The following is a 26,572-nucleotide window of genomic DNA, read 5'->3' as shown; positions in this document are numbered from 1 at the left end:
GCTACAAAATGTAGCAATAATAGTACCCTAATTGAGAATGCACTAACTAAAAGTATTTTTAAAAATAAAGCTTTTGAAAGCGGACACAATTTTAAGGAGCAAAAAAAACTCTCAGGCTTGATTAAAAATCTTATAACATTATTTATCAGTTGCCCACTTTAGACAAAGTATAGTTTTCTGGATTAGTGAAAATAACCTACATCTTGTTATTTACTAAACAAAAAAATATATATACCTCTGTATGCATATGTACTTTACTTAAAAAAATGAAAAATAGTATATTCCTTATATTCAGTTCTTAAAGTCAAATACTTCAACTCTCCTAGGATACTGCCAGTAAGACATGAGATGAAATTAAATACTATAACACATTTCCAAGATCAGGCTTGCTTAGAAACGAATTTCACCCAGGAATTATTAGGTTAGCTTTGAACTCTAAGAACAAGAGAGATCAATGAAACTAACATGTGGAGAAAAAGAAAACATATTGTGCACTCACAATCCCAGTGAGAAGCAATATAATAGACATTCTTAAACTTCTTTATCATTTGTGAGCTGGTTACTTCATTTGTAATTCATGGGAGAAGAGAGGTCACACATGCTGTGAACAAAATTCTATGAAGATCTGAATTCTTAAACTCAAGAAAATGGGGTTCTGCTTTATTTAGTATGACTAAATTTTCTAGGTTTTAAATTCCTGAAGCCAAGAAAGAGATTACTGCTATGAGATTACTGCACTTAACAGATGATTCCAACCACCTGACAGGTGGGATATACATAATAGTGTTGGAATATTTTTTTCTAATGAATGGCTTGAAGGGGCAGAATTATATGCCACCTATTCTGGGCAGTGGGAGAAAAGAGTAATCTTCATAGTCAAACTTTACAGCAACAAAGAACGTCTCTGTGATAATAATGAAAACTGGAGTCATCTAACTAAAAAATGTAATTTACAATCCTTTTTTAAAGCACATTCTATTCAACTAACATTTACTGTAAGGTACTTTTTTTTAGTTTGAATTACTCATCACAAATTCATACTATAAAAGTAACTCACCGGTCCACAGGAGTTGATGTATTCTCAATAAAGCTGATAACTTTTTCCCTGACATTAACGGATTTTGTCTTCAAAGCAACAGTCATTTTATTAACTAATGATTTCATTCCTCTATCATTTGAACCATTAGAAGATTCACCCTAGGGGGAAAAAAAAAAAAGAACTTACTGATGAATTAACTGCTCTCCAAATGACTAGCAAGACACACTACTGCTGAAGGTTATCTTGATGTTATGCACTGAACTGGGTGCACCTCTTACCACAAAATCATATTTCAAAGTCCTAATTACCCAGTATACCTCAGAAAATGACTGCAGGTGGAGACAGGGCCGTTAGAGAGTAAATTAAGGTTAAATGAGGTCATGTGATAGGCCCGATCCAAAATGACAGATGTCCTTACAGGATGAAGGAGAGACAGGGACTCACAAGCCCAGAAAAAAGGCCATGTCATCTGCAAGCCAAAGACAGGTGCTTCTGGAGAAATTAAACCTGTCAACCTTTGATCCCAGACCTCCAGCCTCCAGGACAATGAGGAAATAAATTTATGTTGTTTAAGTCACTTAATCAATTGTATTTTGTTAAGGCAACCCAAGCAGACTGATGCACTGGGTGAAACCATTTTAGGAATCGAAGGTAGAAATGAAAAGTGAGGATATGTATTACACACATAAATGTGTGGAACCTGAAACTACCTTTTATTCAGTAAGAAATAAAATTATTGACCTCTTCTTAACTCAAATAACTCTACAAAAATAAGTAAAATTACCGAGTATCATTCATATAGCTAAATTTTGAAACATTTATTCTTTGTAAATTTTTGCTGTTTAAGACATTATTCCTTAGGTCTCTATTTCTCAAGAAAAGTCATCTTTCTGTACCCAGAGTAACAGATCTGAGTGTAATTCCTCAATCGTATACAGCTGTTCCCTTACATCCTACAGCAGCGGCTCCCAGTCCTTTTGGCACCAGGACCCAGCTTCGTGGAAGACAGTTTTCCCACAGATGGGGGTTGGGGAACAGTTCAGAAGTTAAGGGACGTGGCGGATGAAGCTGCTTTGCTGGCCCACCTGCCCGCCACTCACCTCCTGCTGTGCTGGGCAGCGGGTTTCTAATAGGCCTTGCACCTCTGCCCTACAAGCAAGTTGGTAGCAGATGTCAAAAGTTTAGAAATTTGCCTATCTTCTGCCAATTAATTCCTCTTCAGGATTTATGGGAAAGAAATAATCAGAAAATGCCCTAGGATTTAGTCACTAAACTACTTTTTTAAAAGTTTAAAAAACAAGCATTTAAAAATGCTAGGCTTTTCTGGTAAGCGGCCTGAGCTGACCCCTAAAAATGGTGCGCTATTCACTCGACCCAGAAAACCCCACAAAATCATGCAAATCAAGAGGTTCAAATCTTCATGTTCCCTTTAAGAACACTCGTGAAACTGCCCAGGCCATAAAGGGCATGCATATCCGAAAAGCCACCAAGCATCTGAAGGATGTCACTTTAAAGAAGCAATGTGTCCCATTCCGTCGTTACAATGTTGGAGTTGGTAGGTGTGCACAGGCCAAACAGTGGGGCTGGACGCAGGGTCGGTGGCCCAAAGAGTGCTGAATTTTTACTACACATGCTCAAAAATGCAGATAGTAATGCTGAACTTAAGGGCTTAGATGTAGATTCTCTGGTCATTGAGCACATCCAAGTGAACAAAGCCCCCAAGATGCAGAGCAGGACTTACAGAGCTCACAGTCGGATCAACCCCTACATGAGCTCCCCTGCCACGCTGAGACGACCCTTACTGAAAAAGAACAGATTGTTCCTAAACCAGAAGAGGAGGCTGCACAGAAGAAAAAGATATCCCAGAAGAAACTGAAGAAACAGAAACTTATGGCCTGGGAATAAATGCTGCAGAAAATAAATGCAAATAAAAGTAAAAAAATAAATAAATAAAAATAAAAATGCTAGAAAATGCTCAAACATTCAGTGAAAAAGCAGAAAATAAACCTATTTGTACACTCTGAGCACTACTTTTAAAATATAATACTAAAAAAAAGTATTACAAAAGATGTGAAGAAAATATTTCAAAATATGAACAGTTGTTATCCATGGTTAGGTAACAATTAATTTTGCTTTCTTTATATTTTTAATATTTACATATGATGCTACAATGAAATGTATTCTTTTTTATTTTTAAAACAAGCCATTAGTTAAAATGTATTATTTTTACTTTTAAAACAAGTAAGTCATTAACTAAAATATGTTACTTTTATTTTTAAAACAAGTAAGGTATTAAATAACATAAAAATCATGTTTCATATCCAACTTCAAAACCAAATTATACTGACCATGTAATTCTTTGGTACTTTAGAAGATAACACATCTTTAAGAGTTTCTTTAATAGCCTCAATCATTGCTTTTCAAATCTGAAGATAAAAACTTCAATAGAGAGACTATCCAGTGCTGTGGGTGGGAATATAAATTAGAATGATGTTTTTTGCAGGGCAATTTGATAATAATGCAGAATTCTAAGGATTTTGATATGTAATCTTTTGATCAAGTTATTTCACTTCTAGGACAAAATAATGTCATATGCAAACATTAGTACAAAAATTAATAGTAGTGTACACAACAGAAAAAGACTGGAAGCAATGTAAATATTCAATAAGGGACTAACAAAACAAATTATAATATATCCATAGTATTTAGATATTAAAAATGAAAACAGCAAATATTTATTAAATAAATGGTGAGCCCTTAGATACCTAAAAGATCATGCTGAAAACCTAATTCTCAGAGGACCTTTATCTGCACAATTTGACAACAACATGCTTTGACTTACAAGGCTGAAGATAAGCCTCAATTCATCATCCAATGAGTTACAAAGTTTATCTGAGCCACCAGGGAAGGAAAAAGTATGTCAGTGACACGTACTACACTTTACGTTCACTTGTACATTTAATCCTCATGTCATTATTGTGAAGACAGTTCTGGTATTATCACCCCTATCTGCACAGATGGAGAAATCAGAATGGAAATGATCTTGCTGGAGATCGTGAAGAAAGTAAGTTCTGGAGATAAAACCTGAGTACCCAGGTAAGTCTGACTGGTAAGCCCAGGACTGTACTGGACTTTTCCTTCTATTTCTGATTTAAAGAATGATCATCAGGTAGATGAGGATCATTATTTGTTAAGAAAACTAATGACAGAGCCAGGCTTCAGCAATATGTGAACCGTGAACTTCCAGATATTCAAGCTAGATTTAGAAAAGGCAGAGGATCAAATTGCCAACATCCGCTGGATCATCGAAAAAGCAAGAGAGTTCCAAAAAACCGTCTATTTCTGCTTTATTGACTATGCCAAAGCCTCTGATTATGTGGATCACAACAAACTGTGGAAAATTCTTCAAGAGATGGGAATACCAGACCACCTGACCTGCCTCTTGAGAAATCTGTATGCAGGTCAGGAAGCAACAGTTAGAACTGGACGTGAACAACAGACTGGTTCCAAATAGGAAAAGGAGTACGTAAAGGCTGTATATTGTCACCCTGCTTATTTAACTTATATGCAGAGTACATCATGAGAAATGCTGGGCTGGAAGAAGCACATGCTGGAATCAAGATTGCCAGGAGAAATATCAATAACCTCAGATATGCAGATGATACCACCCTTATGGCCGAAAGTAAAGAAGAACTAAAGAGCCTCTTGATGAAAGTGAAAGAGGAGAGTGAAAAAGTTGGCTTAAAGCTCAACATTCAGAAAACTAAGATCATGGCATCTGGTCCCATTACTTCATGGCAAATGGATGGGGAAACAGTGGAAATAGTGGCTGACTTTATTTTCTTGGGCTCCAAAATCAATGCAGATGGTGACTGCAGCCATGAAATTAAAGGACGCTTACTCCTTGGAAGGAAAGTTGTGACCAACCTAGACAGCATATTCAAAAGCAGAGACATTACTTTGCCAACAAAGGTCCGTCTAGTCAAGGCTATGGTTTTACCAGTGGTCATGTATGGATGTGAGAGTTGGACTATAAAGAAAGCTGAGTGCTGAAGAATTGATGCTTTTGAACTGTGGTGTTGGGGAAGACTCTTGAGAGTCCCTTGGACTGCAAGGAGATCCAACCAGTCCATCCTAAAGGAGATCAGTCCTGGGTGTTCACTGGAAGGACTGATGTTGAAGCTGAAACTCCAATACTCTGGCCACCTGATCCGAAGAGCTGACTCATTTGAAAAGACCCTGATGCTGGGAAGGATTGGGGGCAGGAGGAGAAGGGGACGACAGAGGATGAGATAGTTGGATGGCATCGCTGCCTCAATGGACATGAGTTGGGGTAAACTCCGGGAGTTAGTGATAGACAGGGTGGCCTGGCGTGCTGCAATCCATGCCTTCGCAAAGAGTCGGACACGACTGAGAAACTGAACTGAACTGAATGCAGATGATACAAAATACAGAAAACACACAAAAGACTTATTGCCCAAATATTTCCAAAGTAGAACAGAATGGATTTGCCCTCACAATTCTCCTGGGACAAACTAATTGGGAGAGTCTGAGAATCAACTCACTTTAAAGTCCAGGTTAGTCACAGGACTCAGAATTATCTCCATTGATGTTTAAGCAGAAGTAGAAAATTGTCACTAAGTGGTACCAAGCTGCAGCTGGGGAGGGAGAAGTCTGAATTCAGCAAGGAGACCACCAGAACTCCTGACTAGTTTAAATACGCAGGTCTGCTCCTGTGATTTCATTAACCTCACAATAATATGCTTCCTTAGTGTATGTGTTTGAAATATTTTGACTCCGTTTCTGTTACGGTGAGTATTTGGATGTTTATCATCCTTTCTGAGCATTCAGCCAAGGCTGGTGACATATTCTACATCCACACTTACATCCACAGAAGAACTGGCGCTGCCCCTTGAGCCTGAGGTGCTAGCAATCCAGTGGCCATACCCGCTTTCTGGTCCGTCCACACTGATGTCTGCCAGGCGCTGCTGCAGTGCTTAAAGACAAAGAGGAGAGGGGAAAACATCCTGACGTGTCAACCCCCCTCGGAAAGATTCGATACTAGAGAAGCATGACAAACACGCCAGACATGACTTAGCAACTGAGCAACAACAGAGGCGGAACAAAAAAGACCCAAGGGCACAATCGCAGGTATTTCTTTCACAGCACCTCTGTAAAGAATAAAAGATGCCAGGCTACAGGAAGTTTTCCTTTCTCTCCTCTTCCTTCTAAAGCCCTCTCTCCACACACATGTAACTCTTCTTAATTGGCCCTAAGGGTGACAGTAACCATACACACAGGTTTGATGTCTTCCTCTTTGGAAGGCAATCTTTCAAGTATTAATAAATAATTTTACCATCATTCTAATGATATAAAGGATTAATGGAAAACCTATGATGGCTTTTGTTTACCGTAAGGAGATATCAGTTAATCCTTCCAAGTAATAAAGAAGCAGTCTTAGGCATTAACTGCTGTGGAAAGCGAGATTATTCTTGGAAAAGAAATAATTCATAGTTTAAAAAATTTTTCCTAAAACCTAGCCTATCTGTGCTATATAAAAGAATGCTTTTCAGACACTTTTGAGAACAATAACCAACTTTTGCATTATGCTGTCAGAACTTCCAATAAATAACAATAGGATTTAGGACAATACTTGCGTAATACCAGTACTTATTAAAATAAGCCCTTTTTTTATATCACTCTGGGTATGAGCCTCATCAGGCCATGATACAAAGTATCTCCATGATAGGAGATAAAAATTCTTGCTAATATCAACAAAGACCAAGTTGAAATAAACCCTAACCTGTCAAAACTTCTAATTTATAACATAAGATCATATTAAGGCAGAACTTAAGCCTGATAAGACTTTATGATTCAAACTCAGGATTCCACTGCCTCCAACAGATATTAATTTGATTTTACTATTAATTTTCCTAGTAATTGCAGATTCAGTATTTTTATATCTCTTTTACTAATGAAAGGCTATCTTTTAGTTAAAATACATTTGACATACGACACTGTCTAAGTTAAGGTATACAAAATGCTGACCTGACACCTTTATATACAGTGCCAACAGGTGCACCTCTAGCATGTCACACAAGTACCATTTCTTTTTTTGTGGAGCAAATAATTAAGATCTAGTTTCTTTGCACAAGTTTGGTGATTATAATACAATATTGCTGTCCACATTCACTATATTATGCATTAGGTACTCCAGGACTTATTTACCTACTAGTTGCAAGTCTGTACCCTTAAGTAACAGAATTTGTTTAAAAAAAAAAAAGTCTCTATTTAGACTCTTACTACCCTGACCTACTCCTTCATAAATTCTCAAATATTTGCTGTAGCGATTCTGTTATCCTGAATTACCAGATTATCTGCAGTTGAAAACATCAGCTTATTTCTTATTCCATTCAGTCAATGTTTTTCCATCAGCTAATACTTTCAAGTAATTAAAAAATGAGAACAAAACAAAAAGGCAACCAGTGAGAAGAGTTTACAGTGAAAAACACCCCTCCTACTCGTCTCCCAGTCTTAAGTGAGAAGAGTTTACAGTGAAAAACACCCCTCCTACTCGTCTCCCAGTCTTAACTACCCCTCCCTCTCCATAAAAACAAATCATGTGGGCAGTTTTTCACTCATCTTTACAAAAGCATTTTTTACAAATTCAAGCTAATTGGGGCTCGTATTTGTAAATACAAGCTGGTGGCTCAGACAGTAAAGAATCTACCTGCAACGCAGGAGACCTGGGTTGGATCCCTGTCTTGGGAAGATCCCCTGGAGGAGGGCATGGCAACCCACTCCAGTATTCTTGCCTGGAGAATCCCATGGACAGAGGAGCATGGTGGGGTACAGTCCATGGGGGCTGCAAAGAGTCGGACACGACTAAGCACAGCACAAGACATCCATTTTAAGTCTTCTCCTGAATATTGTCTCATTGCAACTGCCTACTATATTTGTCTTTATCTATCTGTTCTGCTGGCCTTGGCTTTTCTGAAAACAGTGAATGACTGAAAAGAAGGTGTACCCAATAACTAATTTGGTCACTCCAAATCAGCTCCAGTGATCATATAATTTCCTCTGAAAAGTAGGGTCAAAGGAATTAATAAATTAAAATCTTACCCATAAATCCTCCACTGGCAATGCTCACATATTCTTTGTTTTTCTAAAGTGGAAAACAAAATTTAAATTACTTCAAAATGCAACTCAATTAAAATTTCTTATGGTTCTATAAGCATTGACAAATGTAATAAAAAGTTATATACTAAACTTCTGGATATTTTTTACATTTTAGACTTTGGCACAGAGAAGTACACACATTTACCTTGTATAGTGTAAGATCTGGCGCTTGCAGAGGAACAAGGGGACAACTTCGTGGTTACTAGTGAGACCGTACTACAGTCCCAACGGTGCAAGAAGTCAAACTAAAATCAGCTACACTGTATTTTCAGATGTAATGAAAATGGTTTAAAAGCTTTCAAAAATATTTTGGGTTCTTTATGAAAAAGGAAATACAAAAGCAAGTAACACAGCTAATTATGAAGAAATGACAGCATGTCAACATTTTACAAACTATTAAAAGTCAATGAATCTAAGTAATGATAAAGACACCCGAACGGTATCCGGGCAGTATTCACTGCCTGAGGAAGTACACACTGTCCAAGACCTCCTGTCGCCCCTCAAGAGTCAGCTACCAAAAAAAAAAAAAAAAAAAAGAGTCAGCTACCGAGACTCCAGGGCTAATCACTAGCTTACGGGAAACACCAGGGGTGGAACCTGATAAACACCACAATGTGAATGCATCAGTAAAATCCAGATTGTGGGAAACTGTAAGACAAAGTAACCAGTTTTTCCAAACAAACAGATGTAAGGAAAAAAAAATTGGAAACAGAGCCAGTAAAAAGAGACATAAAAGATATTAACCAAGTGCAATGTCTTGTTTTAGATATTGAGAAAATTAGGAAACTTGAATACTCATTAGATTTTTTATAATCAAGTGTAATAGTTATAATGTGATTATATCTTCAGAAAGAATTTACAATTGAATTCTCCCTACTTTTGAATTTGTTTAATTTTCCATGTTAAAAACTGGGGAGGGGGAGGGATTTCTAAAACCACATCAAGAACTCAAATTATTAAAAGAAGTCCACAATATTCCATATTCTTGCCATCTGACACCCTTTGTAATATATAGCTTGTTTCAGAGCATTTTTAGAACAGGTCAATTAAACTTATAAGAAAAATGAATTTGAGTCCCTATTTCTGTTATTCTGTTTAAAGTACTAAAATATCTTTACTCCAGTAAAGCATAAAATTATCTTATAATCCCTCTCCCAAATACTTTGTTCCCTTTCTGACTTTGTGTTTCAAGGGTTGTCCTTTCGACTGATTTTCTCAAACCAGATTCCCACTGAAGTGGATACAAATTGAGTGGCCTGTGTCTCCTGTCTTCGTGATGCCATAGTTCAGGGTCACACAAAATGAGGACTTTAGTATATAAACTCCAAGGAATAACTAATAAACAACTATTTTTATAAAGCAAGAGCTGTCACTGAGTGAGGCTGTGTATAAAAGGTAGATGGACAGGGTGCATGAAATCAGTGATACAAATTAGTTGTGCTAAAGACAACACTGAAACACAAAAAGTAAAGGTGGTTAAGTGTAGACATGTACATGTATATTTATTCGATTTCAAAGTGAAGATATTAAAATGAATTATATAGCAACTGTAAAAAGTATTAACGCATGAATAGGCACAGAGAACAAACAAAAGCATAATCCAGAAATGGACCCTGACGCATTGAAGAATTCAGTCTATTAAAGAGGTGGTATTTCAAACTGATAGCACAACTGGTTAGCTATTTGGGGAATTTTTTTTTTTTAGTCCTACCTCATTTCTTACAGAAAAATAATTCTAGATGGTCCAGAAGATTTAAATATAAAAAATAAATCATAAAAGCATGTGAGAAAAAAATGAGGGAGAAGACTTCTTGGCAAGACACAAAACCAATAAAGTGTTTAAAAGAAAAAAAAGATAAATTTAACAAGGTAGACAACAGCACAAAACTGTCTAGGAGAATTTCTTAAAGGTGACAGCAAAAACCAAGGAAAAACTGAAGTAACCTGTCAGCATACCTGTAAAAAGTGTGCAAGGACCATGTTCATATACATGTCTTCTTCCTCTCTGCCGCTGCCCATGAAACAGAGGTGCTCCCCACCAGCGATGGAGCCAGACTCAATGGACTGCTTCTGTGCTTCCAGCAGGGATTTCACAGACTGTGCAAACTCGGATGGATTCTGGAGCATCTGGACAATTGAAAAAATTTACTGTGGCAAGCTTGTGTTTTCTATACATCTGCAAAACTTGAAATATTTTCCCGGGGGGCTAGGGAGAGAACAATGTTTATATTCCCACCATGAAAATTTAAAAAAAAAAAGGCTTTTTTTTTGGCCGCGCTACACAGCTTGTGGGATCTTAGTTACCTGACCAGAGACTGAACCCAGGCAGTGAAAGCTCTTAAGTCTTAACCACTGAATAGCCAGGGAATTCCCAAAATAAAGGCTCTTATAAATAAAATCCCCGGATAAAATAAATGTGTATAAATGTATCTATAATACATCAGAAAACAAAAGCTGCCAATTCATGGAAAGATTAAATTATGCAAAAAAAAAAGGGAAAAAAATGGTTTTGCTGTTTGTTTTATAAGTTTCAGTATCTTTAGGGTATCATGACAAGGAAAGTTTAACAATGAGTGAAAGGGTCCGTGACAAAAACAATCCATTGAAACAAGCTATATTTTTTAGTCTCCACTTAGGTGGCAAACCATGTTATTTCTTAGAGGACAGTTAGAAATAGTGCAAGCATTTATCAGAACTTATTCTAAGTACTAGAGATATGACGATGAAAAAATTCATTTCTTACCCTCAAGAAAATAAGCTTGCCAATAAATACAAAAATTTGTTAAAACTGTTTTAATAAAAAGCACAGTGAAAATCCAAAAGAAAAATGGACAAACCACAGAAAAGCACTTTATAATAAAAAATATACAAATTAACAGCACACTCAAAAACATATGTGCAACATCACTAGTAATGACCACTGTTTTCCACCCACCACTCTTGTAAGATAGAAAATTAGTGATGTCCAATAATGCTTACGTATGAAAACAATCATTCTCACTTACAGTTGTAAAGTATAAGTAGATACAGCCTTTTTAAAGGGCAATATGGCAGACTCTACTAACAATTCTATATATCCACATTCTGTATGCCCACATTCTATAGTCTATATTCTATAACTCTCACCCCAACAATTTTACTTTTAGGAGTGTATTTTACAGAAATATTTGCACAAGTCCACAAATGTTAACTACATTAACTAAATGTTAACTACAGCATTGTTTTATTACAAGAAAACTGAAAACATTCTAACTGTACATCAGTCAGGTGATAAATTGTGGTATATCTATACCAGGGACCACTATACAGCCATTAAAAGAAATGTACTAAAATGAAAAGATCTCCTAAGAAACTGTTAAGTGAAAAATCAAGTGGACAAAAAAAAGTGAATAAGAAATATGTAAATATATATTAAAGGTCTGGATGATTAAACAAGCTGACAATAATTGTTAACTCTTGAGATACTCTCTGAGCTTTTTAAGAATAATCAAAGTTATTCACAAATGACTTGAATAATAAGCATAAGAGATGGACCATCTAGGTCCTCCAGGGCTTCCCAGGTGGCTCAGAGGTAAAAAGCCTGTCTGCCAAGCAGGAGACATGGGTCTGATTTCTGGGTAGGGAAGATTCCCTGGAGAAGGAAATGGCAACCGGCTCCAGCATTCTTGCCTGGGAAATCCCAGGGAAGGATAAGCCTGGCAGGTTATATAGTTCATGGGGTCACAAAAGAGTTGGACATGACTTAGCAACTAAACAACAACACATCTAAGTCCTCCAAGATGAATAAAGGATGAGAAAGTCACAGAATTTACATTCAGGATGCAAACAAGCTAGAATCACCTTCTTCACCTATAGCACCCCAAACTCTCTGGGTTGTTTTACCTCCATTTTCCAGGAGCTTCCTCCTGACGCCACTGAGGCCTTTCCACAGGCCCTTTCAACCTCAGCGTCAACTTTTTCAGGTAAGTTAGGGACAAAGTTACTCCTCTTACTGTCTTCCCCATTCCTGAGGCTCTAAAAACTCCAGAAGAGCTTAAATGATGTCAGTCCCAGTCTTACCAAACGCTCTTAGCATCTCTGACAATAATTATCTACATCTATTCCTTCAATCCAAGTGATCCTAGGACAGTAACTTTAACAACTGAGGCCCTATATGCCAGAGACTACCCTTATTACATATTACTTTATTATATGCACAAGTACTCATGATAGGAGGAGGCTTACAGTAAAAACTTTTAGACTAACTACCCAATCATAGCAAGAGCTAATATTCACAGAGTACCTACCAAGTGCAAGGCACTGTGCTGAGTGCTGCATGAGGCAGCTCACAGTAAGGAGTTTAGAATCTACTGACGTAACAATGGCAAGCAACAGGAAACCATACTTAACAGGGCTCTCATCCACCCTTTATGATGCCAAGGGGGTGTCCGCGGTTAAAAGGAAACCTGAGAGCAACACTTAAATAAGGGCAGAGACTCCCTCTTTAAGCAGAAAGAAAAGCATCCCCAAATCTGGTACATGTATATTTATTCATGGATTAAAGGAAAAAATCCATTTTCTCCTTATTTTTTCGAATGTTAAATCACATTTATACTAACCAGATCTGAATCTAGATGGAAAGCAGTCGATAAATGCCCAGCATTATACTGCTCTGCAGGACGGCAGTCCACCACAAAGAACCGGACTCCTTCCTAAAAGGGAAACATTTGATATAATAAAATTTGCCAGAAGGAGCACATTTTACACAATATAATATTAATGATTAACCAAAAAGGGGGGAACAAATGGATTAAAAAATGGATCTCACATATAGTTAGGAAGTCCCATACAGTATAGACTCAAGAAAATATCCTTAAGATCTTAAAAGAGTTGTATTCATTTTAAACAGTAGTTAAAACAGTTTGTATATACTATCCTTGATAAAAAGTCTTAAAATATATAGCAGGAAGAATGTTAGTTTGGGCTATAAAACTAATTTGAATTTACTAACTTAATGTGCATCATGTTAAACACTTTCAAAAACACTATACATAAACACAGATGTAGATACAATTCCTAGTTCTGAAAATAAGCCCACAAACTTATCAACAAGGCAATTCACATAAGGATTAAATAAATGTCTTCTGGGGTGACAGCAGGTTCTCCAATGCCAATCTGAACTGGAGACGTTCACATGGGTCTCTTTAAACTGGATTACAAGTTTTTTTTTTAAATAATGGTTCTAATGAGAAAACCACACAAAACTCTTGTTTTAAAAATATCTATTGTAAAAGGCCTATCTTCCCATGTTCTTTCCTCTTCTGTCTTTGAAATACATCCCACCTTTCATATATACACACATAATTAACTGCTGCACTATTAGAAATAAAGAACTTATGTTGAAAAAACTGGCTCATCAGATTTTCATAAATACAACAGAGAAAAAATTATGGTCCTCAATTATCCTCAAGAATTATCCTCAATTCTCCTTTGTAAATGCCTTTTGGCATTAAATCATGTAATTCAATTATCTATATAAGTGTCTAGAATTTAACTATGAAATAGTAAATTCACCCTTTCAAGTACTTTATATAACATTCAGTTGCCCTGTTAAAACATGAAATACGATTTGGCAATTTACAAAAACTAGTGTCAAAAATAATGAGTTGTTTGACAAATAAAATAACAGACAAGCTGGCAGTTTAAAAATGAGCACAGGGACAGAAGATTTAACACATCAATCATTCAAAAAAAGCAAAACAACTACATTGTTATAATAAATGAATTTTGTGATAATCCAGGGAGGAGACATTGATTCCTTGCATTTAAAGGGGATCATCCTTTAAGGAGCAGTAGGCTTTTTTAATTTACCCCTTGAAGCTGATTTGCTTGCAGGATCTCTGACACTGAGATGGCCAGGCAAAGAGCCTGACTCAGATCTGCATCCTCGTCCTTAATTCCCAACAAAGTGCTGCCGAACAGATGGTGATTATCCTGTGTGAAGAGGGAGTTTAAAACTTTAAGAAGAAAAAAGTAAAAGCAAACTTCCCTCCTAAAACGATTCTCAGCAGACCAAGATAAAAGGTAAAATAATTATATAACATCTTTGAGTCATGTGATTTAACTTATTATACCAAATCTTCTAGGCTAAAAGCTACAAAAATGCTACATACAAAGCCCGTGTTTGAGTTCACACAAAATGAAAGACTAAGAAAAAAATAACACATTCTACACAGCTATTTTCTATACTATTACATACATTTAAATAGCAAATTTTTAAATGGTTACTCACAACATTTTACACTTTAATATTGAATAAAAGTTGAAATATGGCATAAATTATGTAATATGCTGCTAATAAAACCTGCTCTAATTAGCAATTGCTAGTGCAGTTTATTTACTATGTCTGAAGAATAAAAACTATTCTCTTAAAAGGCTGGAAAGTAAAGGATAAGACGTCTTTTTCATCTAGTATCATAACCACTACCTTGCCATCTAACTTAGTCAACATTGTTTGAACTGAGGTAATCTATATAAGGCAATTATTAAAATAACTGAAATTAGTCCTGAAAAACAAATCTCTTTTATAATTAGTTTTGAGGGAAATGTTCTTAAAAAGTTTCCATCATCTGCCTCCTGGACACACTATACTGAACATAATTTAATCTCATCTTAATATTTCAGGGACATAACTTCCAACTAACAATCATGATTACAGAATGCCTTAAAAATCAAAAAAAGACAATAATGTTCTCATGAGCACTTGAGGTCACAATTTGTTTATAAATGGTACTTCCGTGCTTCCTCCATTACTAGCTTTAGAATCGATAGAGTTTTAGTTTCTAGAAGTTCACAGCGCTTGGACTTCTAATCTGATGTCATTTCTCTTGAAAGCACTTGACTGATTGAGAAGTTCAAGGTCTCCATGGAGCTTAAGTGACCCTTTTTTTGCATAAAAGACAGCTCAGCATCATTAAAAGTTGGAGTTTTAACTCCAGATAAAGAAGGCATAATGATACCTCCTCAATCAGATTTCTGTAACACAATGTTTGAAGTCAAGGAAGCATTAATTTAAAAAATACCTTATAGTCAATTTTCTTATGATCAGAAATAATAATCAGAGGAGAGGTAAAATGGCTCCTAACATATTTGTATACTACCTTTTTAAAATGTCTATTCCTCTACTAAGCAGAATATTTACAGTGAAAAAAATCACACAAAACTGTAATACGTAGAAAGAATGACAACCTAGAGTATTTTAACTGAAGTGGATACAACATAAACATAAAACAATGCACAAAATGTGAAATACTGAAGTAGGTCATTTCCTGTCCGATACCTTCCTAAATGAAGCTGGTGTTTTACTGCAATAATACTGAGCCAGAGAGAAAAGGTCTTCTATATCTTCTAGATTCAAACTGGATGGAGTATTTTCCAAGAACTCTGAAATAGGATTATAAATAAATTATAATATTTTCAAAAAATTTTGCTTGTAAAGTATACAACAATAAATATTATTTATACATCAAAGTTGGTTTATCTTCAACATTATAGTTTTATAAATGGAATTTCAACAGTGATGCACAGAAAACTGCTTGAAGAGATGTGGATTTTCCCCAGAGGAGCTGAAACTCTAAATATAATCCTGTTATTAGTGACTGATGGTGTCTGGCAATCAAATCAAATTCATTAACCTTGATTGGAATACTGTGATTTACTTAACAAACACAAATGCATGGGCCCCTGAAAATAAAAAATAACCAAGAAATGGTTATTTCTTAAGGAACTTCAATGACTTAAGGAACTTCAACTAAATCTGTGTGGGCTGGAGTGGGGAGAACCCAAAAGGAGGATCAACGTTTCAACAATGAAGATACTTACAAGAGTCGGGTATTCAAAGGAAAATTAAGGAAAGAAGGGAAAGGGAGAGAGAGAGGAGACCAGTTTATTTAAAAATTGAAATCAAAGAAATAGTGTACAGAAAAGAACTGAATGAGTGAAAAAAACATGTAAGGGATGAAAGAGGGTAGCAAATCAGGGGAGACCATCTTTAAGGCCTGTATGTGGACAGTGTGTAAGATCTGAAGGGAACCTCAGAGCACTTCTAGACTAATCTTCTAAATTCACATAACTGATGAGAAAACTTGAGTTTTAGAAAATTAAGTGACTTGAAAAATGTCTTCTCCACATTAAGTGATACTTACGGATAACTTCTTCTTTGCTGTCAGACTCCTGCCCTAAAATGACTTCTCTGTAAAAGAGAATCACATGAATTTGAGTTAAATGTTAAGAGAGCACCCTGAGAACAGAGAGGAGAAAAAGCCAGCCAACTTCATACTTACTTTGCATTAACAAGGATTATTAACATTAAGAAATAAATAAAAAATGGATCCGCCTGTTGTAGATATCCATCCCATATTGTCTGAGTGACTTCAGTGGAACAGTAACAGGCAAAAAGGCTTCCAAGCTGTAATCAGGAAATGAAATGAGAAATATAAACCACTGGAAATGACTTGCTCTTTTTAAAGTATTAAGGCAAATGCCTAAGTAACATTAGAACAAACTGTCCGTACCTGATATTTAACGTGGACCCTAATTTTACTGTATGTAAGCCAAAGGAAAGACTATGTGGATTCAACGCACAATGAAGCCCCTGACTAGCTGTGTGCCTTAGGGTGTGTCACTTAACCTCACGAGCTTTACATTTCTACTTCTTTTTTTGTTTTTTTAAAGGATTATTACCCATGCTCTACCACTGCTGTGGTGAAGAGAAAGATAACTAACCCTTAATATCTAAAGTAACTTAAGTTAGCAGGTATCTGCCACAGCATAATAACTAGCGTAATTACCGATGAGCTCTATAAGGTAACTACTATAGCACTTAACTCACTAAGTAACTGTGAAGGTCAAGCATGGTAATTTCAGTTAAGAGCACCAAATGAAATTCTAACAACAATTTAAAGGCCAAATGTGCCCCAAGCTTACTTGTACATAATTTGAAACAAATGAGACAACAGTGATGTCCTGCAAAATGTTTCAAGAGCTCTATGGTTTTCTACGTCAATTAAAGAATTGTTAACATATGTAAGTTTCTCTAGGGCCCAACTGTGTTTTAAATTCATGAATTTAGGGATATTTTTAGATTATTCCATTTTTCTTAGATACAGGAACAATTCCATCTAGAGGTTTAAATTTAAAACATTTTTAATGAATAAAGGAAACTAACAAGAACACATACATTTAGTGAATACTTTGTGCCAGGTACTAAATTACTGCCACATATCTTTCATTAAATGTCTCTTATTTTAAATATTCTCATGACAGCCTTTCAAAGTAGACATTTTCCTCCCTGTATTATAGGTAGGAAAATAAACCTGTATGAAATAACCTTCCTAACATCATCAGAGCTCGTGAGTGGTGATACCTGGACTAAAAAAAAAGGCCTGAGACTGCACAGCTGATGTAACTGCTGTTACAGTTGACCACAAAACTTTTAAAGTACAATACATAATGCTTCTAATGTTTTTTGTAGTTGTTTAAAATTTACTATTAGAAATCAGGAAGATGCAAATACAGACAGACAAGGTACGGTCAACATTGACCTCACTTAGCCAAACTAAAGCTACCTCCGCATCATCCTCAGAGATGAGTTCTCAAATCACAGGAACTGGTTTTGCTTTATCTCATGACTGGAAAATAAAGATTCCATTCCACAGACAAGATACTGGAAGCAAGAATGAACTACGTGGGAAACTGACAAAGAGAAACTGGTTGCTTCCAAAACCAGTTAAAACCTACAACCAGCACTGAGTACTAACCCAGAGTTCTGACCACAGAAATGGCATTTCTTAGGCATGATGTGACCAGAAAGACGTCTGTGAAAATATTCAAATTCTTAAAAGAAAACTTCTTACTTCGATACAAATAAGTAGATTTAATAGCAACATATGAATCTCAGAGAACCTACAATTTTATTATTTTTACTCAAAGTGACAAGACTGTAGCCATGAAGGAACGAAAGAGCAGGCGGCTACAGCTTGAGGTTTAGTATGCCAGAGCTGAAACCAGTTAGGGTCTCTAGTCAGCATCTCCTGATTGTGTCCTCATCCCATCACCCTCTGAGACAGATCCTATTATTAGTCCCATTTTACAGATGAAGAAATCAAAGTTCAGAGGCTAAGTGTATTAAATAACACAGTTAATAAATGGCAGAAATGGAATCCTTTCTGAAGAAAAGTTAGGTAAGACATCATCAAGAAACATGTTAAAATTCTTGAATATACATGTGTTTTCTTCTGGAACCTAAACACTTTTAAAAAGATCTTCAAGCTACCCTATAACAGCAGTTCTCAAAGTGTGGTCTGAGGAGCCTTGGACATCTCCAAGAGTATTTACAGGGGCCTTTGTGAGACCAAAGCTGTTTTCATACTAACACTCAGATTCTGCCCTTTTCATACTCATTCTCTTACAAACGAACAACAGAATTTGCCAAAGGCTACACGAAATATGGTATCATCACGGGCTGAATAAAGAGACAGATATGAGAATGCATAAGTTGCCTGTGATCTAACCAAACATCAATGAGGTTTGCAAATTTAAAAATGCTACTATTCTTTCTTTTTGGGAAATAGTTCATTTTCATTTAAAATATTTATGTTAACATGTATTGGATTTATCACTACTTTTAAATGATTACCTAAAATTTCTTAATTTCTAATCAATGTGATCCACATGAATTATGGATCCTCAAAAAATGTTGCATGTAAGAGGTCCTGAGACCAAAAGGCTTGAGAACCACAGACCTAAAATAATAAAACTTACCATTTAAAATATAAATATAGAATGACAGAGTACTGAGATGTATTTTATATTTTTTTATATCAATCATTTGATAATCTTAAGTTATTTTCTTCGTGACTGTAGATCAATTCTCAAACACACTATCAACAATTTAATCACATGGTTTTAAAGTGAACTGATAAATACCATATATATATTTACATATATTTCTAAAACAACAAAGGCTAAACTTCATATTAAATAATTTAAACTAAAGGAAGAGCAAAAAAAAAAAAAAACAATCTTTGAAGTGCTAAAAATTTTAATCCTTTGCCTTAAATAATAATGGTCCATAATTTAGCACTTTTCTTTTTCTTTGGGGAGGGAACTAACTATAGTTTCACAGAAAGCTATTTTTCATTAAGTGTTCCTACTTTCACTTTATTACCCAGTTGAGTGCATAGGAGTCTGGAGTAATTTTCTTTGTATCAAGAAAAGAACAAAGCTCAGGCTCATGGTATTGGATGAGTAATCGGAAAAGATGAAATGGTCTCCCCTTCAGGGAACAATCCCTAAAAGACAAGAGAAGCAAAGTTTCTTGCATTAATAGGTCAAAAATGATCGCATCAGTAACCAGTACTTGTGTAATACCCTCCTCCCCTCCTCACCCCAGAACATCCGACGTAAGAGCGTTCACGGCAAGCCTAGCCGACACAAGCGGGGCAGGCCTCTCTTGCTTACACCTAACATACCAGACCTGACAGGAAGAAGGGGCACGTCTACAGCCAACTCTAGGAAGATTCTCTCCAGGTGAGCCCAGGCAGCACTCAGGAGAAAGGACTACAGGGACCAATGAAAACAGAGGGACCACTCAGGTTGTTTTGATAAGCTTTGGATCCCAAAGGGAAATCTGGAGAGCCCTGAGGAAGTCCAGCTCCCTTATTTTTCTGCCAAATAAGAAAGATCTCCCAGGAAGGCTTCGGGTTAGCACCATAGTTAACGTACTCAATTAGGAATCCTTCAGCAAAGGTCCAAGTCTGAAATGGCCACAGATAAACATTCCAAAAGAGTGGACCCAGAGCCGTGACTGAAGTGGCCTGAGTACCAGAAGCTCAGAGAAAATCCCAGGAGGTGCCAAACACTGACCTTACTGAGTAATTATACTACTTCTTGCCTTGTTCCCTGGTGTCTAATAAATCATTAAAAATGTACACAGCTCAAATTGCAGGCCATCTTAATAAAAGTCAATATTTACTGAGGAAACATCATGTGCCAGACACTACAATAGACAGTTTACAATGTTATCTCATTTTATCTTTACAAGCAACTCTATGAAAGATACTATTATCACCCTCCATTTACAGATGAGAAAACTGAGGCTTCGCTGTGGTCAAGCAACTCAACCAAGGTCATGTAGCTAAGAAGCTACGTGTGACAGCACTAAGACTTGTACACAGAGACTGGGCATTAAACCATTATACCACGCTACCCTTCCATATATGGAATTTAATGTCTGAACTAGTGGTATTTTGGTAGACGTAGTCTTTAAAAAGCAAATTGTAAAAAAAAAAACACCGAAGTAAGGTGAAAGATTTCATATAAAAACATCATGTAAAAACATTAATGAAAAGCACTGATAAAGAATGTTTCAAAATGCTATTCAAATGGGAATAATGAAAAATAATCTCTGCAAAACTAAGATCTAGGGTCAATGCCAGGATTTGGTATGACCATTCATCTACCATTTTTAATACTGCAGGTAACGGAAGTTTTGAAGAAAAGGCCCTAACTTGCTAATTCAGATGCCCAAAGATAGAACTGGATTCATACTGACAAGACCACCTCCTCCTTTATCTGAACACTCTCCCCACTCTACAAGGGCAAGGCAGTAGATTGCTGAAACAGAACACACAGACACAGTGGTAAGAAGACTAGGGACACACACAGTAAGGACAATTGCCTAGTCTGTGGGTCTCATCCTCGGAAGAAGTGGGACATCTCAGGGGATCAGCCACTGCAACAGCATCTGTTCATTTAATAGCTGTGCGCTGAAAGTTACTCTCTACTGCAGAGCACTGTGCCTGATAGAATCCCACTCATGTTAGGTCTGACTGTCTAGTAAGATATACTACAGTGGAGTTGTTTGAGCAGCCTTTGTGGGGCTGGGCCCTATGCAGGGGTAGTAACACTGACTCTGGCTGGAGTACTGTGTTACACGCGGCATTCACGGAAATAGTAACTGGAATCACCTGACAAGGTATGTTACAGCCCAGTGTAAACCTCTACAATGTAGCCTTTACTAGTAACCACCACCGCCACCATCCTGTAGAGACAAAGCCGGAATATCAAGTCCCTTGCTATCACTAGTTCTGTTACACTGAGAAGGGGTAAAAATATAAGCAGTTGAGAGACTTAGTATAACATAGTCGCTCAGGCGAGTCCGACTCTTTGCGACCCTATGGACTGCAGCCCACCAGGCTCCTCTGTCCACGGGATTTTCCCAACAGGAATACTGGAGTGGGCTGCCATTTCCTCCTCCATTAGTATAACAGAATGACTCCCAAATGTGAATTCCAGCTGCTGCTTTACCATGAGCATAGCCCTGAATTCTGGCATCTCTAGGTTTGCTTTCCTTACATGAAGCTGTATTGCTTCAAGGTCACACCAAGGTTCTCCACTCTTGTATGTATTAGAATTGCCTGGGAATTTAAAAATCAACATGGCTCTACACAGTCTACTTATATTTGAAACATCAAGGGTCAGTATGTTTTAAAAGTTCTTTGACTGAACAGACATTTCTCCAAAGAGGACATACAAACTGCATCTAGGCACATCAAAAAAATGCTCAAAATCATTACCTGTCAGGGAAATGCAAACAAAAACCATGAGATACCACTTCACACTCAGTCTGGCCATAATTAAAAAAAAAAAAATGTTGGCAAGAATCTATAGAAACTGGGATCTTTTTATTCACTGCTGGTGGGATTGTAAAATGCTGCAATTGTGGAGAAGTCTGGCAATTCCTCAAAAGGTTAAACCTAGATTTACCATATGATCCAACAATCCCACTCCTAGGTCCTAGGTCCTAGCAATGTCCACACAAATATTTGTACAAAAATGATCATAGTTGCATTATTCATAACAGTCAAAAAGTGAAAACAATCCAAATGTCCAGCAACTATTACATGAGTAAATACAATGTGCTATTTTATTTCATTGTACATACAATGAAATGTTACTCAGCAATAAAAAGAAATAAAGTAATGGTATTAATATATGATGTAATACATACAGATCAATCTTTAAAAGACAATGCTAAGTGAACAAAAGTAGTCACAAAAGACCACATATTATAAGGCTCTATTTATATGAAATACCCAAAATTGGCAAATCCACAGAGAAAAATGAGTGGCTGCCTAGGGCTGAGAGTGCTGGGGGAAAATGGAGTTGACTGCTCTTGAGTTCAGGGTTTCTTATGGGGGTGACAGAAACATTCTAAAAAGGATTGTAGCTATGGCTGCACAATTCTGTGACTATACTAAAAGCCATGGAATTGTATATATTAAAAGGATGAATTTTATATAATGTGAATGATATCTGAAACTATAAAAGAAAAAGAAAACAAAAACAAAAAAAAGTTGTTTAGTTGATTCTAATAAGCAGCCAGGGTGGAGAAACTTGTAAGTTAAAGCACAAGTGTCCAATCAAACTTAGGTTCAAATCCTGACTTAGTCATACACTGGAAATATAATGCTGAATAAGTCATTTAAAGTCTGTCTTTGCTTCAGTTTCTGTAGTTGTAAATCAGAGATATCTACCTTATAGTGGTCACTGTTAAGTGAGAAAATACAAAAAGCACCCACAGTTAACATAGTGCTTTTCGCACAAAAAGCAGGGGAAAAAATGGTAGTCATTTAACTATCAAGCTCTAGAATCGCAGTGCTCTTACCTTAGGTGCATACTGCAATCAACCAAGAAGCTCTAAATCTAAACAAACATCAATGCATGGCTGGCCCCTTCAGAGACCTGATTTAATTAGTCAGGTATGTAAAAGGGCATCAGGATTTTTTAACCCCACCCCCAATGACTCTCCAGTACTCTTGCCTAGAGAATCCCATGGATGGAGGAGCCTGGTAGGCTGCAGTCCATGGGGTCGCAAAGAGTCAGACACGACTGAGAGACTTCACTTCACTTCCAATGACTCCAATGTGTATCCGAGGCTCACTGCGCAGCCCAACCACTGCTCTAGATTATGTTAAAAGTGCCTTTCGGCACTAAAATTCTGACTACCTGATCCATACCTGAGAACTACAAGAATTCTTTCTGAATTCCACCCCTCCTCCTACCCGCCTCCCTTCTTCCCCACACCTCTTCCATCCCCCCAAAACAACCCACACATCTGTCTAGACTCAATTTAAGTGTCACCTGACCTCCAGGCTAAGTCAGGTCACCCCCACTGTACATTCCCACAGCACTCTGTATTTCACCTTCCTAACACTCTGCACTTCCAATTACTTCTTCAACATCTGTATTTCTAGGACTATATTCCAGGCCGTAACCCCAGCACCTCAATGAAGATAGGAGCACTCCAAAACTTTTACTTAGACACTATAATGTTATTTTTATAAGTAAAGAAATCAAGATAAGAGATATCATCCAAAAAGTATGAAAAGTTATACTGCACACGTAAACTCTAGAAGCACAAATTCTTAACTAAAGAATCCTTTAAAAAATATTTGTAACCACAAAAATAAAGTCAAATAACAACTATGGCACAAAATTACTATGATTAAAAATTACTTGAACCTTTTACTTTACCATCAAAATATACCTAACAACTTTACTTGAAAACAAACTAGAACTTCCTTCATTTTACAGCTATAATAAAAAATCATGTCTTACCTGGGAATGTACTTATTCATGATCGCATAAAAGCAGTTGTATAAATCGCTGCGTGGCAGCTGAAGACGCACCAATGGTTTGAGGAGATGTATCCAGCTAAGGGTTGAGCTATACTTAATGTTACGGGATTTACAATAAAAGGTAATTACAGATTCAATATCCAAAAGTAATTGTGCTGCCTTCTCTTCTGGCACTGAAAGCTGATCTAAAAAATAAGAGTCAAAATTACCAAGGGGCTGCTAGACGTTCAGTTATTGGACAAAATACTTGCTTACAAAATATATAATATGATCTTACTGCATTTAGAGCATGTCAAGGAAAAAATAAAACTATATAAAAGTATATTTTTCCTTATACCTATTCATATTCACTAGCTATTCAGGATTTATTAGCCTAATACTGGACCTACATACATGTTTCATATATGTATACATCAGATGTGTATGTACATGAAAGTAGTGAAAAGTGAAAGTGTTAGTCACTCAGTCATGTCCAACTCTATGCAACCTATGGACTGTAGCCCACCAGGTTTCTATGTCTATGGGATTCTCCAGGCAAGAATACTGGTATGGGTAGCCATTCCCTTCCTCAGGGGCTCTTCCCGACCCAGGAATAGAACCTGGGTCTCCTGCATTGTGGGCAATTACCATCTGAACCACCAGGGAAGAGGGGTGTGTGTGTGGGGGTGGGATGTGTGTGTGTGTAAAAGAATGACAATGTAAAGCAGGAAACTAGGCATCACCCACATTCCTGGAAAGCAAAAAAGCATTTTCTAAATAACAGATTATAAGGATTATCCTCTACCCCAGGACGGGCAGCGGCCACTATGGCTTTGTTGAAGGGAGGGAAAGTGATTCACTCTCCACCACTCAATTCCCTTTCCTTCGCCTAGCAATAATGTTTCTGTTAAGGTTAGCCCATAAAAAAGTCTATTTAGCCAATAATCTAACTAAAAAATGACAGAGAAACAAAAAGACACCAATGGACTATAGATGAATTTAAAAAGAGAAATATAGACCAAAATAATTTAGTCTTCAAAAGACAGTGTGGGGGATTTGAAACCTATTCACCCATGATCTATAACACCTTTTCTATAACAGATCATGACTTATGACTTACAGAGAAACTTTTGGAACAGCTCCTTTTAATCTGAGGGCTATATACAATCACACAGATCATCAATAACACAAAAAACAATTTAAAAATACTAAAAATCAGACTCTCTTTCTTAAATGTTGACATTAATTCATAAGAATTTCTAAAGAGATGTTCTAAAACTATGCCCTTTCAATATATTCCAAATTCAAGAAATCCCCAATTATAACAAGTTCATTCTACTAAACAGTGACTCCTCCATCCAAAAATTATTATTTGCAGAATTTATCACTGTTTGAAAACAATTATTAAACTTACCAATGAACTCCACACAATCTTTGTGAATAGTGTTCTGTTCTGGCAGGTCTAAAATACCATCCCATGATGCCAAACTATCACCTTTTCCTGCAACATTTAGAGCAATCTGGAAGAAAGACAAAAAAACGCAACTGGCTCCTTATGTTATTTCTCACTCTTGAAAAATATGTTATAATAATAATAGAAGCCTGGATATAGGGATAATAATGTATACTTCAAAAATTACAAAGTAAAATGTCTATATCAAATTTTATTACTTTATGTTAAACCAGTGAATAAAACGAATTACACAAAGTATTTACATAATATTTTATGTAAAGCAAACATTATTAATGCTATAGAATGAACCTTTGTGTCCCCTCCCCCAAATTCATTTATGTTGAACAAATTCCCGATGTTTTGGTATTTACAGGTGGGGCCTGTGAGAGGTGATTAAGTCTTGAGAGTAGAGCACTACATGAATGGGACTGGCTTCCTTATACAGAAGACCCTACTTAGCTCCCTTGTCCCCTCAATCATGTGAGAACACATTAAAGAATTACAATTCTTTTTAATAGTGTTATGGTTACTTTTAAAGTCTTAGACTTTCATACTAAATATTTTAGTGCCCTGCCAAGGATTTGCTTTAAAATAATACAGTGTGTGGGGTGGGGAGAAAAGGATAGAATTCTAATCAAATAAGATCAGCCAAATGTTCAGTTCAGTCACTCTGTCGTGTCCATCGCTTTGCGACCCCATGGACTGCAGCACGCCAGCCTTCCATATCCATCACCAACTCCCAGAGCCTGCTCAAACTCATGTCCATCGAGCTGGTGATGCCATCCAACCATCTCATCCTCTGTCATCCCCTTCTCCTCCTGCCTTCAATCTTTCCCAGCATCAGGGTCTTTCTAAGGAGTCAATTCTTTGCATCAGGTGGCCAACGTATTGGAGGTTCAGCAACATGTCCAAACGTTGACAATAGTTACAACTCAGTGATGGGTGCATGGGGGTTCACTAAACAAGTCTCCAGGTTTTTATATGAGTTTTAAATTTCTGTAACATTTAGAATACTAAGCACAGGTATAATTCCATTTCTGTTACATACATACGTGCAGAGGGGAAAAAATAAGATGTGACACTGAGATATTACTGTGTGTTTTACCTGTAAGTGGTAGATAACAGATGATTTTTTTATGTTATTCTTTGCTTATATGTTTTAACAATGGGAACTACTTTTTTTAATAGTAACAAAATCTTAGTTTAAAATTAAAAAAATGATAATACACATGTTCTAGAGAA

The 26,572-nt window shown here is 36.6% G+C and overlaps 1 protein-coding gene across 2 annotated transcripts in view; it reads right to left on the bottom strand.

Moving 5' to 3' along the window:
• The window catches only part of TBC1D23 (TBC1 domain family member 23), a 57,391-nt gene that overhangs the window by 10,109 nt on the left and 20,710 nt on the right, over positions 1 to 26,572 (bottom strand). For both annotated transcript variants that reach the window (XM_043892706.1, XM_043892705.1), the window contains exons 3-14: positions 25,292 to 25,397; positions 23,879 to 24,083; positions 19,425 to 19,548; positions 16,540 to 16,664; positions 16,402 to 16,448; positions 15,537 to 15,640; positions 14,069 to 14,191; positions 12,817 to 12,909; positions 10,175 to 10,345; positions 8,162 to 8,204; positions 5,926 to 6,035; positions 1,058 to 1,197 (exon numbers count right to left, since the gene is read on the bottom strand). In XM_043892706.1, the coding sequence (XP_043748641.1) occupies positions 1,058 to 1,197; positions 5,926 to 6,035; positions 8,162 to 8,204; positions 10,175 to 10,345; positions 12,817 to 12,909; positions 14,069 to 14,191; positions 15,537 to 15,640; positions 16,402 to 16,448; positions 16,540 to 16,664; positions 19,425 to 19,548; positions 23,879 to 24,083; positions 25,292 to 25,397 (1,391 nt within the window). The remainder of the gene's footprint in view (positions 1 to 1,057; positions 1,198 to 5,925; positions 6,036 to 8,161; positions 8,205 to 10,174; positions 10,346 to 12,816; positions 12,910 to 14,068; positions 14,192 to 15,536; positions 15,641 to 16,401; positions 16,449 to 16,539; positions 16,665 to 19,424; positions 19,549 to 23,878; positions 24,084 to 25,291; positions 25,398 to 26,572) is intronic.

Source organism: Cervus elaphus, chromosome 31 (assembly GCF_910594005.1).
Source record: "Cervus elaphus chromosome 31, mCerEla1.1, whole genome shotgun sequence".
Lineage (NCBI taxonomy): Eukaryota > Metazoa > Chordata > Mammalia > Artiodactyla > Cervidae > Cervus > Cervus elaphus.
Note: the sequence above shows the minus strand (reverse complement) of the source record. Positions and strands in the feature narration are given on the sequence as shown.